Source organism: Suncus etruscus, chromosome 18 (genome assembly GCF_024139225.1).
Source record: "Suncus etruscus isolate mSunEtr1 chromosome 18, mSunEtr1.pri.cur, whole genome shotgun sequence".
Lineage (NCBI taxonomy): Eukaryota > Metazoa > Chordata > Mammalia > Eulipotyphla > Soricidae > Suncus > Suncus etruscus.
The window spans coordinates 28,605,822-28,618,248 of NC_064865.1; the positions used below are offsets into that span (position 1 = coordinate 28,605,822).

Genomic DNA, 12,427 nt, shown 5'->3' on the forward strand with positions numbered 1-12,427 from the left:
CTTCTGAGCTTAATATATTCCCATCTGTTTATCTCTGCTTCCACTTATTGAAAGAGTGCTATTTCCTCCTTAAAGATGTCTTTTGTCTCATGTCTTGGAGTGTTATGGTTTTAGGTCTGATATCAAGGTCTTTAATTCATTTGAATTTTACCTTCATACATGGTGTTAGCTGGGGGTCTGAGTTCGCTTTTTTTGCAAGTGGCTAACCAGTTGTGCCAACAGCACTTGTTGAAGAGGCTTTCCTTGCTCCATGTATGATCTCTTGCCCCTTTATCAAAAATTAGGTGATTGTATGTCTGGGGAACATACTCTGAGTGCTCAAGCCTATTCCACCGATCTGAGGGTCTGTCTTTATTCCAATACCATGCTGTTTTGTTACTATTGCTTTGTAATACAGTTTAAAATTGGGGAAAGTAATGCCTCCCGTATTCCTATTCCCAAGGATTGCTTTAGCTATTCGAGGGTGTTTATTGTTCCAAATGAATTTCAGAAGTGTTTGATCCATTTTTTTGAATATCATGGGTATCTTTAGAGGGATTGCATTAAATCTGTACAATGCTTTGGGGGAGTATTGCCATTTTGATGATGTTAATTCTGTCAGTCCATGAGCAGGGTATGTATTCCCATTTCTGCGTACCCTTTCTTATTTCTTGGAGCAGGGTTTTATAGTTTTCTTTGTATAGGTTCTTCAGGTCTTTAGTCAAGTTGACTCCAAGATATTTAAGTTTGTGTGACACTAATGTGAATGGGGTTGTTTTCTTATTGTCCATTTCTTCCCTATCATTATTGGTGTATAAAAAGGCCATTGATTTTTGTGTATTAATTTTGTAGCCTGCCACATTGCTATATGAATCTATTGTTTCTAGAACCTTTTTGGTAGTCTTTAGGGTTTTCTAAGTAGAGTATCATGTCATCTGCAGTGAGAGCTTGACTTCTTCCTTTCCTATCTGGATTCCCTTGATATCTTTTTCTTGCCTAATCATTATAACAAGTACTTCCAGTACTATGTTGAATAGAAGTGGTGAGAGAGGACAGCTTTGTCTTGTACCAGAATTTAGAGCAAAGGCTTTTAGTTTTTCTCCAGTGAAGATAATATTTGCCATTGGCTTGTGGTAGATGGCCTTAACTATATTGAGAAAGGTTCCTTTCATTCCCATCTTGCTGAGAGTTTTATGAAGAATGGGTGTTGGACCTTATCAAATGCTTTCTCCTCGTCTATCGATATGATCATGTGATTTTTATTTTTTTGTTGTTGATGTTGTGTTTGTGTTGATTGATTTACGATGTTAAACCATTTTTGCATTTCTGGGATGAAACCTACTTGATCATAGTGAATGATCTTCTTGATGAGGCATTGGATCCTATTTGCCAGGATTTTGTTGAGGATCTTTGCATCTGTGTTCATCAGGGATATTGGTCTGAATTTTCTTTTTTCGTAGCATCTCTGTCTGGTTTTGGCTTCATAAAAGCTATTCGGAAGTGTTCCCATTTTTTTTAATTTCATGAAAGAGCCTCAGGCATTTAATATTTCCTACAGAGTTTCTTTATATTCAACATATGAGATGTCACTCTTAATCTGTTCCCCTCTCTGACTCAGCATGATACTTCCAGATCCATCCATGTAGCAGCAAAATTTCATGACTTAGTCTTTTCTTACAGCAGAGTAGTCCATTATGTACCATATTTTCTTTATCTAGTCATATTTTGTACATGTGTTGTTTTTAGGTTATGAATATGTGCTGCAATTAATTTTAAATGTTATTATTCTTTTTTTTTTCTTTTCTTTTTGGAGGGTGCCACACTCTGTGACTCTCAGGCATTACTCCTAGCTATGTCCTATATGGGACACCGGGGGGGTTGATCCTAGATTGGCTACATACAAGGCAAACATCCTAATGCTGTGCTATCACTCTGGCCCCTTTTTACTCTGGTTTTACAAATACTGATTTATTTTGGAAAAAGCTTTATTCATATAAACTTCACTTAGACTCACAGCTTTATTCAAGACCAAGTTTTGTTCTTTAATATACCATTAACTTTTTTAGAGGGGGGCACACTCGGTGATGCTCTGGGGTTACTCTTGGCCATGCACTCAGAAGTTGCTTCTGGCGTGGCCATATGATCACCAGGGTATCAATCCACGGTCCATCCGAGATAAGCGTGTGCAAGGCAGACGCCTCACTGCTTGAGCCATCTTTCCAGCCCAATATGCCATTAACTTTTAACAGTCTATACAAGTAGAGGATTATTTTTTGTTGTTGTTTTTTAAGATAGGCTTGAAGAGTTCTAGCTTTCCCATTTACATGAGAATTGTGCAAGAAAACAACTATTTGCTGTGTTTAAAACAGTGAAGAATCTATTTCTGCACTTTTCCTACATTGTTTTTCTCCAAGTAAAATGATAGGCAGGAGATATTCTCTCTACTTTGTTATTTACTTTTTTAAATGTTCAATATATCGCTTTCCATTTTTTTCTTGGAGTTTATTTTTGTAATCTCTGTTCTTTTCTCCCTCTTTCTTCTCCCTTCCACTTCCTTGGTTAATAGTCAGAAGTTGGATGCTGAATAATTTAGAAAGAAGGAATAAGAGAAGAGTGTAGTAGCAAACATCAAGGCTAAACTTTGAAATAAATAATTAAAAGATAGTTACTTTAGACCTTTTTATTGGTGGGTATGGCATATTTAGTAGTACTCAGGACTTCTGACTCTGTGCTGAAGGATCACACCTGACACTACTCCAGGGACCACATGCAATACCTAGAGATAGAAACAGTATCGGTAGCATGCAAGGCATTTGCTTGACCTCTTCAGTTATAATTTAGGGTTGTATAATTTCTTACTACTCTAGCTGCCTTTTTGAGTTTTCTTTACATCTAATAATGTATGTGTTCTGCCTTAAATCTATATTTTCAGACAGTACTATAGCTATTATTGACTTTCGTTTGTTTTTTTTGTTTGTTTTTTGTTGTTTTTTTTGTTTTGTTTTGTTTTGTTTTTTTGTTTTGGTTTTTTTTTGGGTTTTGGTTTTTGGGTCACACCCGGCAGCGCTCAGGGGTTGGTTACTCCTGGCTCTATGCTCAGAAATTGCTCCTGGCAGGCTCGGGGGACCATATGGGATGCTGGGATTCGAACCACTGTCCTTCTGCATGCAAGGCAAATGCTCTACCTCCATGCTATCTCTCCGGCCCCATGTTATTGACTTTCTAATTATGTGTTTGCTGGTATTTTTTTATACATTGAAAAGTTTTTTTTATCATGTTTTAGTATGTCTTGTAAATTGCTAAAACAGGATTTTGTTTATTTTAGGGTTTCCTATCTGCTGTGTTTATTAATATATTTTTACTTTCCCCTTTCTCTTTTCCTTTTTCATTTTTTCTTCCTTCCTTCCCTCCCTCCCTCCCTCCCTCCCTCCCTCCCTCCCTCCCTCCCTCCCTCCCTCCCTTCCTTCCTTCCTTCCTTCCTTCCTTCCTTCCTTCCTTCCTTCCTTCCTTCCTTCCTTCCTTCCTTCCTTCTTTCCTTCCTTCCTATCATATATTCTCTATTTACTTTTTTCAATTTTTTTCCTGTTTTGTCATTTGTTAACTTGGGGCATAGTTTTTTTCCTCTTCTTCCTTATATTAATTATACTTAAATTTTTTTATTGAATTGCTATACCTACCATTCTAGTGAACAATACAAAAATAGTGGAAAGTTTCTCTTACTTTCCGTTGATGTGACTAGAGGGTTGCAACCAGTTAGATGTAGTTAGTTATTAATGGGAGTCAACACAGTTTAATTGTGGTGCTTACACGTGTTTATTATGGTATTCATGTGCATTCTGGTTGTAGTGTTCTTTGGGGATATTAGCTGTTTCAGTTGGACATATGTTTGCTGGGGTTTTACTCCTAACCTTAATTCTTGCACATTGGTTACTATTAGTGTTCATGTTAGATGTGTGCTTTAGTTATGAAGTCTGTACACACTAGCTATGTGTCATAGATCACTTGCACTGTTGTGGCATCTGGGTATTTGTACAGCAGGGTTGTCCAGAACAATCATATTTGTAATTAAGGTGTTTAAATAAAGATTTTTAAAAAAATAAAGATTAAACTAATGGCCTAGTGCTTGCAAGGCAGCACTTTTAGCCACTGGGCCTTCAAGGCCTGATCTTGGAAAGCTTTAACTCTATTATTCTCTACCAATCTTATTTATTTTATCACTATTTTATTTTAAAATAATCCCAATTAAGACTTTGTTATTATGTTGTTACACTGTTATTTTTGGTGGTTTGTTTGTTTTGGTCCTATTTTGACTAGGGATCAATTATAGGGCTTCAAGCAGTAGGGTATATGCTGTATTACCACTGGCTATATCTTGGCCTCTCAGTTTTAAATTTTGTTAAATTTCAATATCCAACAAAAGTGTGAACTTCTTAATTAAATGGTTTTCTCACTTTTTCTTTTCAGATTTTCAAAAGAAACAACCAGATGATGATTCCGCTCCAAGTACAAGTAACAGCCAATCAGATTTGTTTTCTGAAGAGACCACCAGTGACAACAACAATACCTCGATAACCACGCCAACTCTTAGTCCCAGCCAGCAGCCGCTTCTGACAGAAATGAATGTAACTTCACCAAGTAAAGAGGAGTGTAAGTGTCCAGATTCTGGTAAGAAGTAAACATCCTAAGGGATTATATCATGAGATTTTTGGTAATCAATTATTCCAGAAAAAATAGCAGCTGTTTTTATTCACAATTAAGTGTTAGTATATTAGGAGATAGAATAGCTCCTAAGTTGCATGAATGGTATGTTCTTAAGTAGGGTTCAATTATGGAGACCACATGACCTTGGGAGCATCAGTGGGCCAGCTCTAGGAGTCTGACCACCTGAGTGCAAGAATACCACTTCCTTGGGTCTCATGGTGAATCATCAGCCTGATTAGCCAAGTATTACCCGGAGTGACAGTATCTCACACACACAACCCAGAGTATCACACCTCCCTCCCCCCTCCCTCCCTCCCTCCCTCTCCCTCCCTCTCCCTCCCTCTCCCTCCCTCCCTCTCCCTCCCTCCCTCCCTCCCTCCCTCCCTCCCTCCCTCCCTCCCTCTCTCTCTCTCTCTCTCCCCCTCCCTCTCCCTCTCCTTCTCCCTCTCCCTCTCCCTCCCTCCCTTCCTTCCTCTCCCTCTCCCTCTCCCTCTCCCTCCCTCTCTCCCTCTCACACACACCCCACATATATATATCACTTACACACACATAAACACTTTCTGAACACCATGTGTGAGGGCCTCCCAACCCCACCATTTCATAGAACTTAAATAAGTAGTCTTTTATGTTAACTGTTCCAGGACATGAGGTTTTGATCTCATTTGGGGCTCTTGTTCACAGCTCTGGCTGTAATTTAGATTATTTTTAAATTATTTTAACCTTCAACACTCTTACCTATGTCTTATTTAATCAGTCTAGAAGGAGAATCAGAGATCTATTTTAACTGCTAAGGATTCTAATGTGCAGCAAATGTTGAGAACCTTTGGTCTGGAGAACTTAATCCTGATTTAGGAACACCGGATTAAAACCTCTGTCACTGAATGGAGCTTAACTGATTCTAGGCAGTTTAAAGATAATTCTGTATACTACCTAGGCAGTAGGATTTTAGATCACAAATAATTTCTGTTACTGATGTTGTCAGTGATAGAATCCTATTGTCATGTATTTGATATGGAAGTTCATTGTGTACTTAATCTTTTAATGTTATAAGATCTCCTTTCAGGCACTACTATAACACAGTATTTATTGAAAAGTACAAAGACATTTTTAAATAGAACTTTTTGATTTTTATAGTTGTGTCGACTAGTTTGAAATTGGTTGTTCAGATTAAATGAATATTTAGAAATCTTTAGAAGATAATAAGAGTGTGTATTTACTAATATTTTGGGAAAGTTAGCAGAAAAATAATTATCTAAGCCTTTCTTAAATCACTGTATCAAGGAACTGGGGAGGTAGCTCAAATATATGCTTTTAACATGGGATCCCCAGGTTGGATTGCTAACATTGAATGATTTACCAAGAACTGCTGGAAATGGATCCTGAGCACTGCACTATGAATATCACCAGGATGGTTCCAAAACAAAATTCCATTATACTTAGGACAACAAGATTATAGAAGAAAATGATTATTGTCTTTGTCTTCTAAATATTCTTTGTTAAGCAGTGGAAATTAAATATATAGCTTAGTATAATATGTTAGTGGTTCTCAACCAGGAATGAAAATCTTTTCAAAAGTATTTATGGCAGAGGCAGGGAAAAATATTTATGACACTGTAATTTGCAATACTGTTAGGAGGCAAAGTACCTTTTCCTCATCCTATCCCTTGGAAAACTCAACTCTGTTGGCCAGCTCAGTGTCTAATAATGACCATTTGTTATTTCTTTACTATGTTTCTTTATATCCAATATATGACAGAAAACACTGTCTGTTTGCCCTTCTCTTTCTAACTGAAAACTTTACTCAGCATAACCCTTTTTACATCTATATAGTAATGAATTGCATGGCTTCATCTTTTATAGTTGAATTATGTTCCATTCTGTGTGTGTGTGTGTGTTGTTGTTGTTGTTGTTGTTGTTCATTTCCTGGCACCAATTTTTCCCAGTTACCATCCTGTCATCTTCCCCCCATCCCCTGTCTGCCACTATGGCAGATTCTCATTCTCCCCCCCCTCTCTCTCACTCTCTCTCTCTCTTTTTCTCTCCCTCCCTCTCTCTCACTTCCCCCTCCCCTCTTCCTTTTGTCCTTTTAAGGCATTATGAATGGTTTGCATACTGTTACTAAAGGGGTATCATTATCATGCATATTATTTCCTTTTAATTCCAGTTCTTTAGAGTGATCATTTTCTTATTTTTTTAAACTTGGTTGGTTGATTGATTTCTGAGACACACCTGGCAGCACTCAGGGGATACTCCTCCTGCACTCAGAAATTGCCCTAAGGGATGCTGGGAATCAAATGGGTCCTGGTCAGCCGAATGCAAGGCAAATGCCCTACCTGCTATGCTATCTCTTCAGCCCTAGAGTGATCATTTTCTTCTTTCTTTCTTTCTTTCTTTCTTTTTTCTTTCTTCTTTCTTTCTTTCTCTTTCTTTCTTTCTTTTCTTTCTTTTTTCTTTCTTTCTTTCTTTCTTTTCTTTCTTTCTTTCTCTTTCTTTCTTTTCTCTTTCTTTCTTTTCTTTCTTTCTTTCTTTCTTTCTCTTTCTTTCTTTCTTTCTTTCTTCTTCTTTCTGTCTTTCTTTCTCTCTTTCTCTCTCTCTTTCTTTCTTCTTCTTCTTCTTCTTTTTTTTTTTTTTTTTTGGGCCACACCCAGCATTGCTGAGGGGTTACTCCTGGCTGTCTGCTCAGAAATAGCTCCTGGCAGGCACGGGGACCATATATGGGACACTGGGATTCGAACCAACCACCTTTGGTCCTGGATTGGCTGCTTGCAAGGCAAACGCCGCTGTGCTATCTCTCCGGGCCCAAAGTGATCATTTTTAACTATTATTGTCATAGTGGTCTCTTCTTTGTCTTAAAATAGTGTAAGAATTCTTACACTAAAACGATGTGGTTTATATATAATATATTATATGTGTAACATATAATACATATGTATATATATACATATACATATATCCAAATAAATGTGATCACTTTGTCCCTCATTCTTTGACTCATTTAACTCAGCATGATACTCTCCATGTTTATTCATATATTCTATTTCATGACTTCATTTTTCGTAACAGTTGCCTAATATTTCATTGTGCAGATATGCCATAGTTTATTTATCTACTCACCTGTTCTCAGGCACTTAGGTTATTTCTATAGTCTGGCTATTGTGAATTAAACTGTTCAGGGAGCTTTTTTGCATTGTTTTTGAGCCCCTAGGGGTTTTTTTTCCAGGAGCGGTATTGCTGGGTCTACTAGAAGCTCTATTCCACTGATATGGGACTCTGTCTTTATTCAAAATTTTTAATTACTGCTGCTTTATAGTACAGTTTGAAGCTGGGAAAGCTGATGTCTCCCACCTTTTTTCTTAGGATTGCTTTAGCTATTCATGGAGGTTTATTGTTGCATATGAATTTCAAAAGTGTTTGATCTACATGGGTATCCTTATAGGAACTGCATTGAATATACAATGTTTCATATATATGTTCATATAAAATGACTACACAAGTTTTTTTGGAAGCAGATGTTGATTGGTAGCTTACCTATAATGAGGATTTCTATTACAGATTCAGGAGTATGGACTCAGAACAAGTGGAGTAAGAGGAAATGAAATTTTGGGAGGTGGACACACTCAGGACTTACTCTTGGCTCTGCATTTAGGATCATTCGCGCAGGAACTGGGTCCATATGGGGGTATGGGGGTCCTACCTGGATCTGCCACATGCAAGGCAAAGACCCTACCAGCAGCTATAGTGTTACTCTGGCCCTCAAGAGGAAGAGAACTTTTAATTTAGTCAGGTTGATTGGTGTGCACTAAGTACATAAAAAGAACCTTGTATTTCCAGACGCATTCCTGGAGGGCCTCAGCACCCAGGCTAGCTGGGCCTCCCCGCGTTTCTGGGCCCTGCTTTTGCACTGGATTGGCCAAGAATCATCAGTGGGGCCTCATATCTCTTGAATAGTACTTAGGACCCACCAAACAAATATATGCCTTCAGATTAACTTTAGAGAGATTAATGTTGTAAACTTGTATTCATTTTTTGTTAAAACCCTCAGAAACTAAATCAAATCTAAATTATTTCCTAATTTAGGGACTCATTTTTTAACTGTAGTATTTTCAAGATCTAGAAGAATGGGGTGATTTCCTAATCTGAGTATGATGATTTTTTAATAAATACTTTAATTCAATTACCTTGAGAGTTACAAAGTTGTTCATAAATGAGTTTCAGTCATACAGTGTACAACACCCTTCACCAGAGCACTTATCTGCCCATTTTCTGCCACCAACATCCCCATACTCTTTGTGGTAGATTCTCTCTCTCTCACTTTCTTCTCCCCCCAACCCTGTGGTTTGTAATAGTATTGAATGGGTATCATGCATTTAATTTTATGTCCTTTCAGTACCCAGTTCTTGTCAAGAGTTAGCATTTTCAACTATTATTGTCATAATGTTCCCTTCTCTGCCCTAATTGCATTTCCCTTCTATTTGTGGCAAACTTCCTACTGGTCCTACTGGTCTCCTGGCCCTCATCTATTGTCTGCAATATGATGTTTTAAGCTTCTATTTGGGCTGGGCAGTTTGATTTGAAACTCAGAAGAGAGAGAGAAAACATTGGCTTCATTTACCCGGAAATGACAGGCAAAGCCTTAGGATTTCAGTGAGATGGCAAAAGAAAAATTGTGAGGCCTGAGATCAAAACAGCAGCTTAGAGAAATCAGAAAGGAGAGTAATAGTGTGCTATTACTAGCTCAAGACCTAAGAAATAAAGTTAAGCTTATGTGTGGACTTTATAGAGAAAGTCCATATTCAGAGATACACCTGACACTGTGGTATAGAGAATTGAATCAGGATCACTCCTGTACCCATATCTCAGGTCTTATATGTGAACACAAGTGATAAAAATCAGCTCAGTTGTATTAAGTTTTTGCTATATTTTAAGCATTCTTCTAAGCTATTTGGACATCCTAACATTTCGTTTTGACTCTACCCTGTAAGATAAATGTTTTTATTCCCCTATTTAGCAGTAAGAAAGTTGAATTCTAAAGAAGTTTAGTACTTCTGCCTGTACTTCGCAGATCTCCTTCTTGGCAGTATAGTTCATATATACTTTAGATTTTTATATACATACTTTAGATTTTATACATACTTTAGATTTTTAGCCATTATAGCATTTTATTTAACATTGTAGAAAGTTGCTAATGCTATAAACTGACAATAAACCTTTGAATTTTGATATGTGATAAAATACCTATATAAACTAATAACCTATGTCAGTAGGTCTGTACATTCATTTTGGAGTCATTGCTGAGGGCCTACTCCGTGTTACGTGGTTAAATATAGGATGCAGTGATGAATATGGTTGAATATGTCTCTAGCCAAGGAAGTTACCCTTTCATGTAAGTTATCTCTTAGTTTCTACCTTGGTATCACAAACAGGTACTGAAACTATAGTATAAATCAACTCTACTTATCTTCCTCTTAAAGGCCTGGGCATTATCCTTATTTTTAGTTTCTATAGCATGGCATGTTTTCCTATGTTTCAGGTTTTTAGGTTTTAATTTCCCCACAGACCCAATATATATTACTTAGGTGTTGATTTTTTGTTTTGTTATTTTTGTTTTGTTTTGTTTTGGGGCCACACCTGGCAGCACTCAGGGGTTACTTCTGGCTTTGCACTCAGAAATTGCCCCTGACAGGCCTTCAGGGGAATCATATGGGATGCCGGAAATAGAACCCAGGTCCATCCTGGGTCGGTTGTGTGCAAGGCAAACGCCCTACTGCTGTGCTTTCTCTCAGGTCCCATACTTAGGTGTTGAAAAGAGTTTTGTGGGACCCGGAGAGATAGCACAGAGGCGTTTGCCTTGCAAGCAGCCGATCCAGGACCAAAGGTGGTTGGTTCGAATCCCGGTGTCCCATATGGTCCCCTGTGCCTGCCAGGAGCTATTTCTGAGCAGACAGCCAGGAGTAACCTCAAAGCAACGCCAGGTGTGGCCCCAAAACCAAAAACCAAAAAAAAAAAAAAAGAAAAAAAGAAAGAAAAGAAAAGAGTTTTGTGCAGAGGAAGAGATTGTTGTTACCTAGAGTAACAGCAGATATTTTAATTTTGTACATAAAATGGTTTAGCCTTTATAAAGGTATTTATTTAGATGTAATTAAATTATACAATGAGCCCACTGGTTGTATGTCATATTTTTCTATGATTCATAAGCTAAGAATGATTTTGTTTTATTTTAGTGTGGGCATTTTGTAATATGGAAGTTATAAAATTCAAACTAAAATTGTTTATAAAACAAAGTTTTTTTTGAACATAGCCATGCCTGTTCCTATAACCATTTCCTCTGATTTACAACAGCAAAATTGGGTAGTTTCTATAGAAACAAAATTGATGCTCAATATAGAAAAAGTTTGCCAGACCTTTGTTATAAACCATTTTGACAAATATTATTCGTTCTCTCTTTTTTGTTTTTTAAGGGTTTTTGTTTGTTTGTGGATCACTCAAGGCAATACTGGAGAAAGGAGGGGGAAAGAAGTTCTTGTAACTGTTTGTGAGTTGCTCTCATCAGTCCAGTGGGCCAGGGCTAGAACCTGGGCCTCTTGCCAATAAAACTTGCTTAGCTCATTAAGCACTCTTGATGACTTTTTTTTTCATTTTTTGAATTAATAAATTTGGTAAATCTTCATGAAATACACAGTTACAAAGTTGTTCACTAATGAGTTTCAGTCAGTATTCAAACTCCTAGCCCTTCACCAGTGCACATTCCTGCCACCAATGTCCCGTTTCCCTCCTTTCCCCTCCCCTTCCACCACATACCTCTATGGCAGTTATTGTTGCTCTTACCTACCTTCCTTCCTTCCTTCCTTCCTTCCTTCCTTCCTTCCTTCCTTCCTTCCTTCCTTCCTTCCTTCCTTCCTTCCTTCCTTCCTTCCTTCCTTCCTTCCTTCCTCCCTCCCTCCTTTTCTTCCTCCCTCCCTCCCTCCCTCTCTTCCTCCCTCCCTCCCTCCCTCCCTCCCTAAGGAATATCATGCATATGACTTTACCTTCTTTCAACACCCAGTTCTTATCCAGGTTATCATTTCTTTTTTATCTTATTTGGGGGGAAGGGTTTGGGGTCATACCTGGCAGCGCTTAGGTTACTCCTGGCTTTGTGCTTAGAAATTGCTTCTAGCTCAGGGAACCATATGGGATGCTGAATCGAACCCTTGTTCCTCCTTCATCAGCCGCATGCAATGCGGCTACCCTACCACTGTGCTACCATTCCGTCCATCCCCCCAGGTGATCATTTCTAACTATCATTGTCCTAGTGATCCCTTCTCTGCCCTAACTGCTCCCCTCACCCCGACCCAGTGATAAGTTTCCTACCATGGACCAGTCTTCCTGGTCTTCATCTCTTATTGTTTTTGAGTATTGTTACCATACTTACACATACACACACATACATACATGCACAAGTGAGTGCAATCATTCTATGTCTATCCCTCTCCCTCTGATTCATTTCAGTTAACATAATATTCCCCATATTTATTCATATAAGCAAACTTCTTGTCTTCATTTTTCCTAACAGCTGCATAGTTTTCCATTGTGTAGATATGTCGTAGTTTTATCTACTCTTCGGTTCATGGGTACTTAGATTGTTTCCAAATTCTGACTGTTGTGAATAGTATTTCAATGGACACAGGAGTGCAGGAGCCTTGTGTTTTTTGGGACCCTAGAGTATATTTCTAGGAGCAGTAATTCTGGGTTTAATGGGAAATATAACCTA

The 12,427-nt window shown here is 38.0% G+C and overlaps 1 protein-coding gene across 2 annotated transcripts in view; it reads left to right on the top strand.

Moving 5' to 3' along the window:
* ZFAND3 (zinc finger AN1-type containing 3) overlaps positions 1–12,427 on the top strand; it is a 321,493-nt gene that overhangs the window by 200,883 nt on the left and 108,183 nt on the right. Inside the window, exon 3 of one of the 2 annotated variants that reach the window (XM_049765426.1) lies at positions 4,444–4,644. In XM_049765426.1, coding sequence (XP_049621383.1) covers positions 4,444–4,644 — 201 coding nt within the window. The remainder of the gene's footprint in view (positions 1–4,443; positions 4,645–12,427) is intronic. The other variant, XM_049765427.1, reaches the window with a different exon arrangement.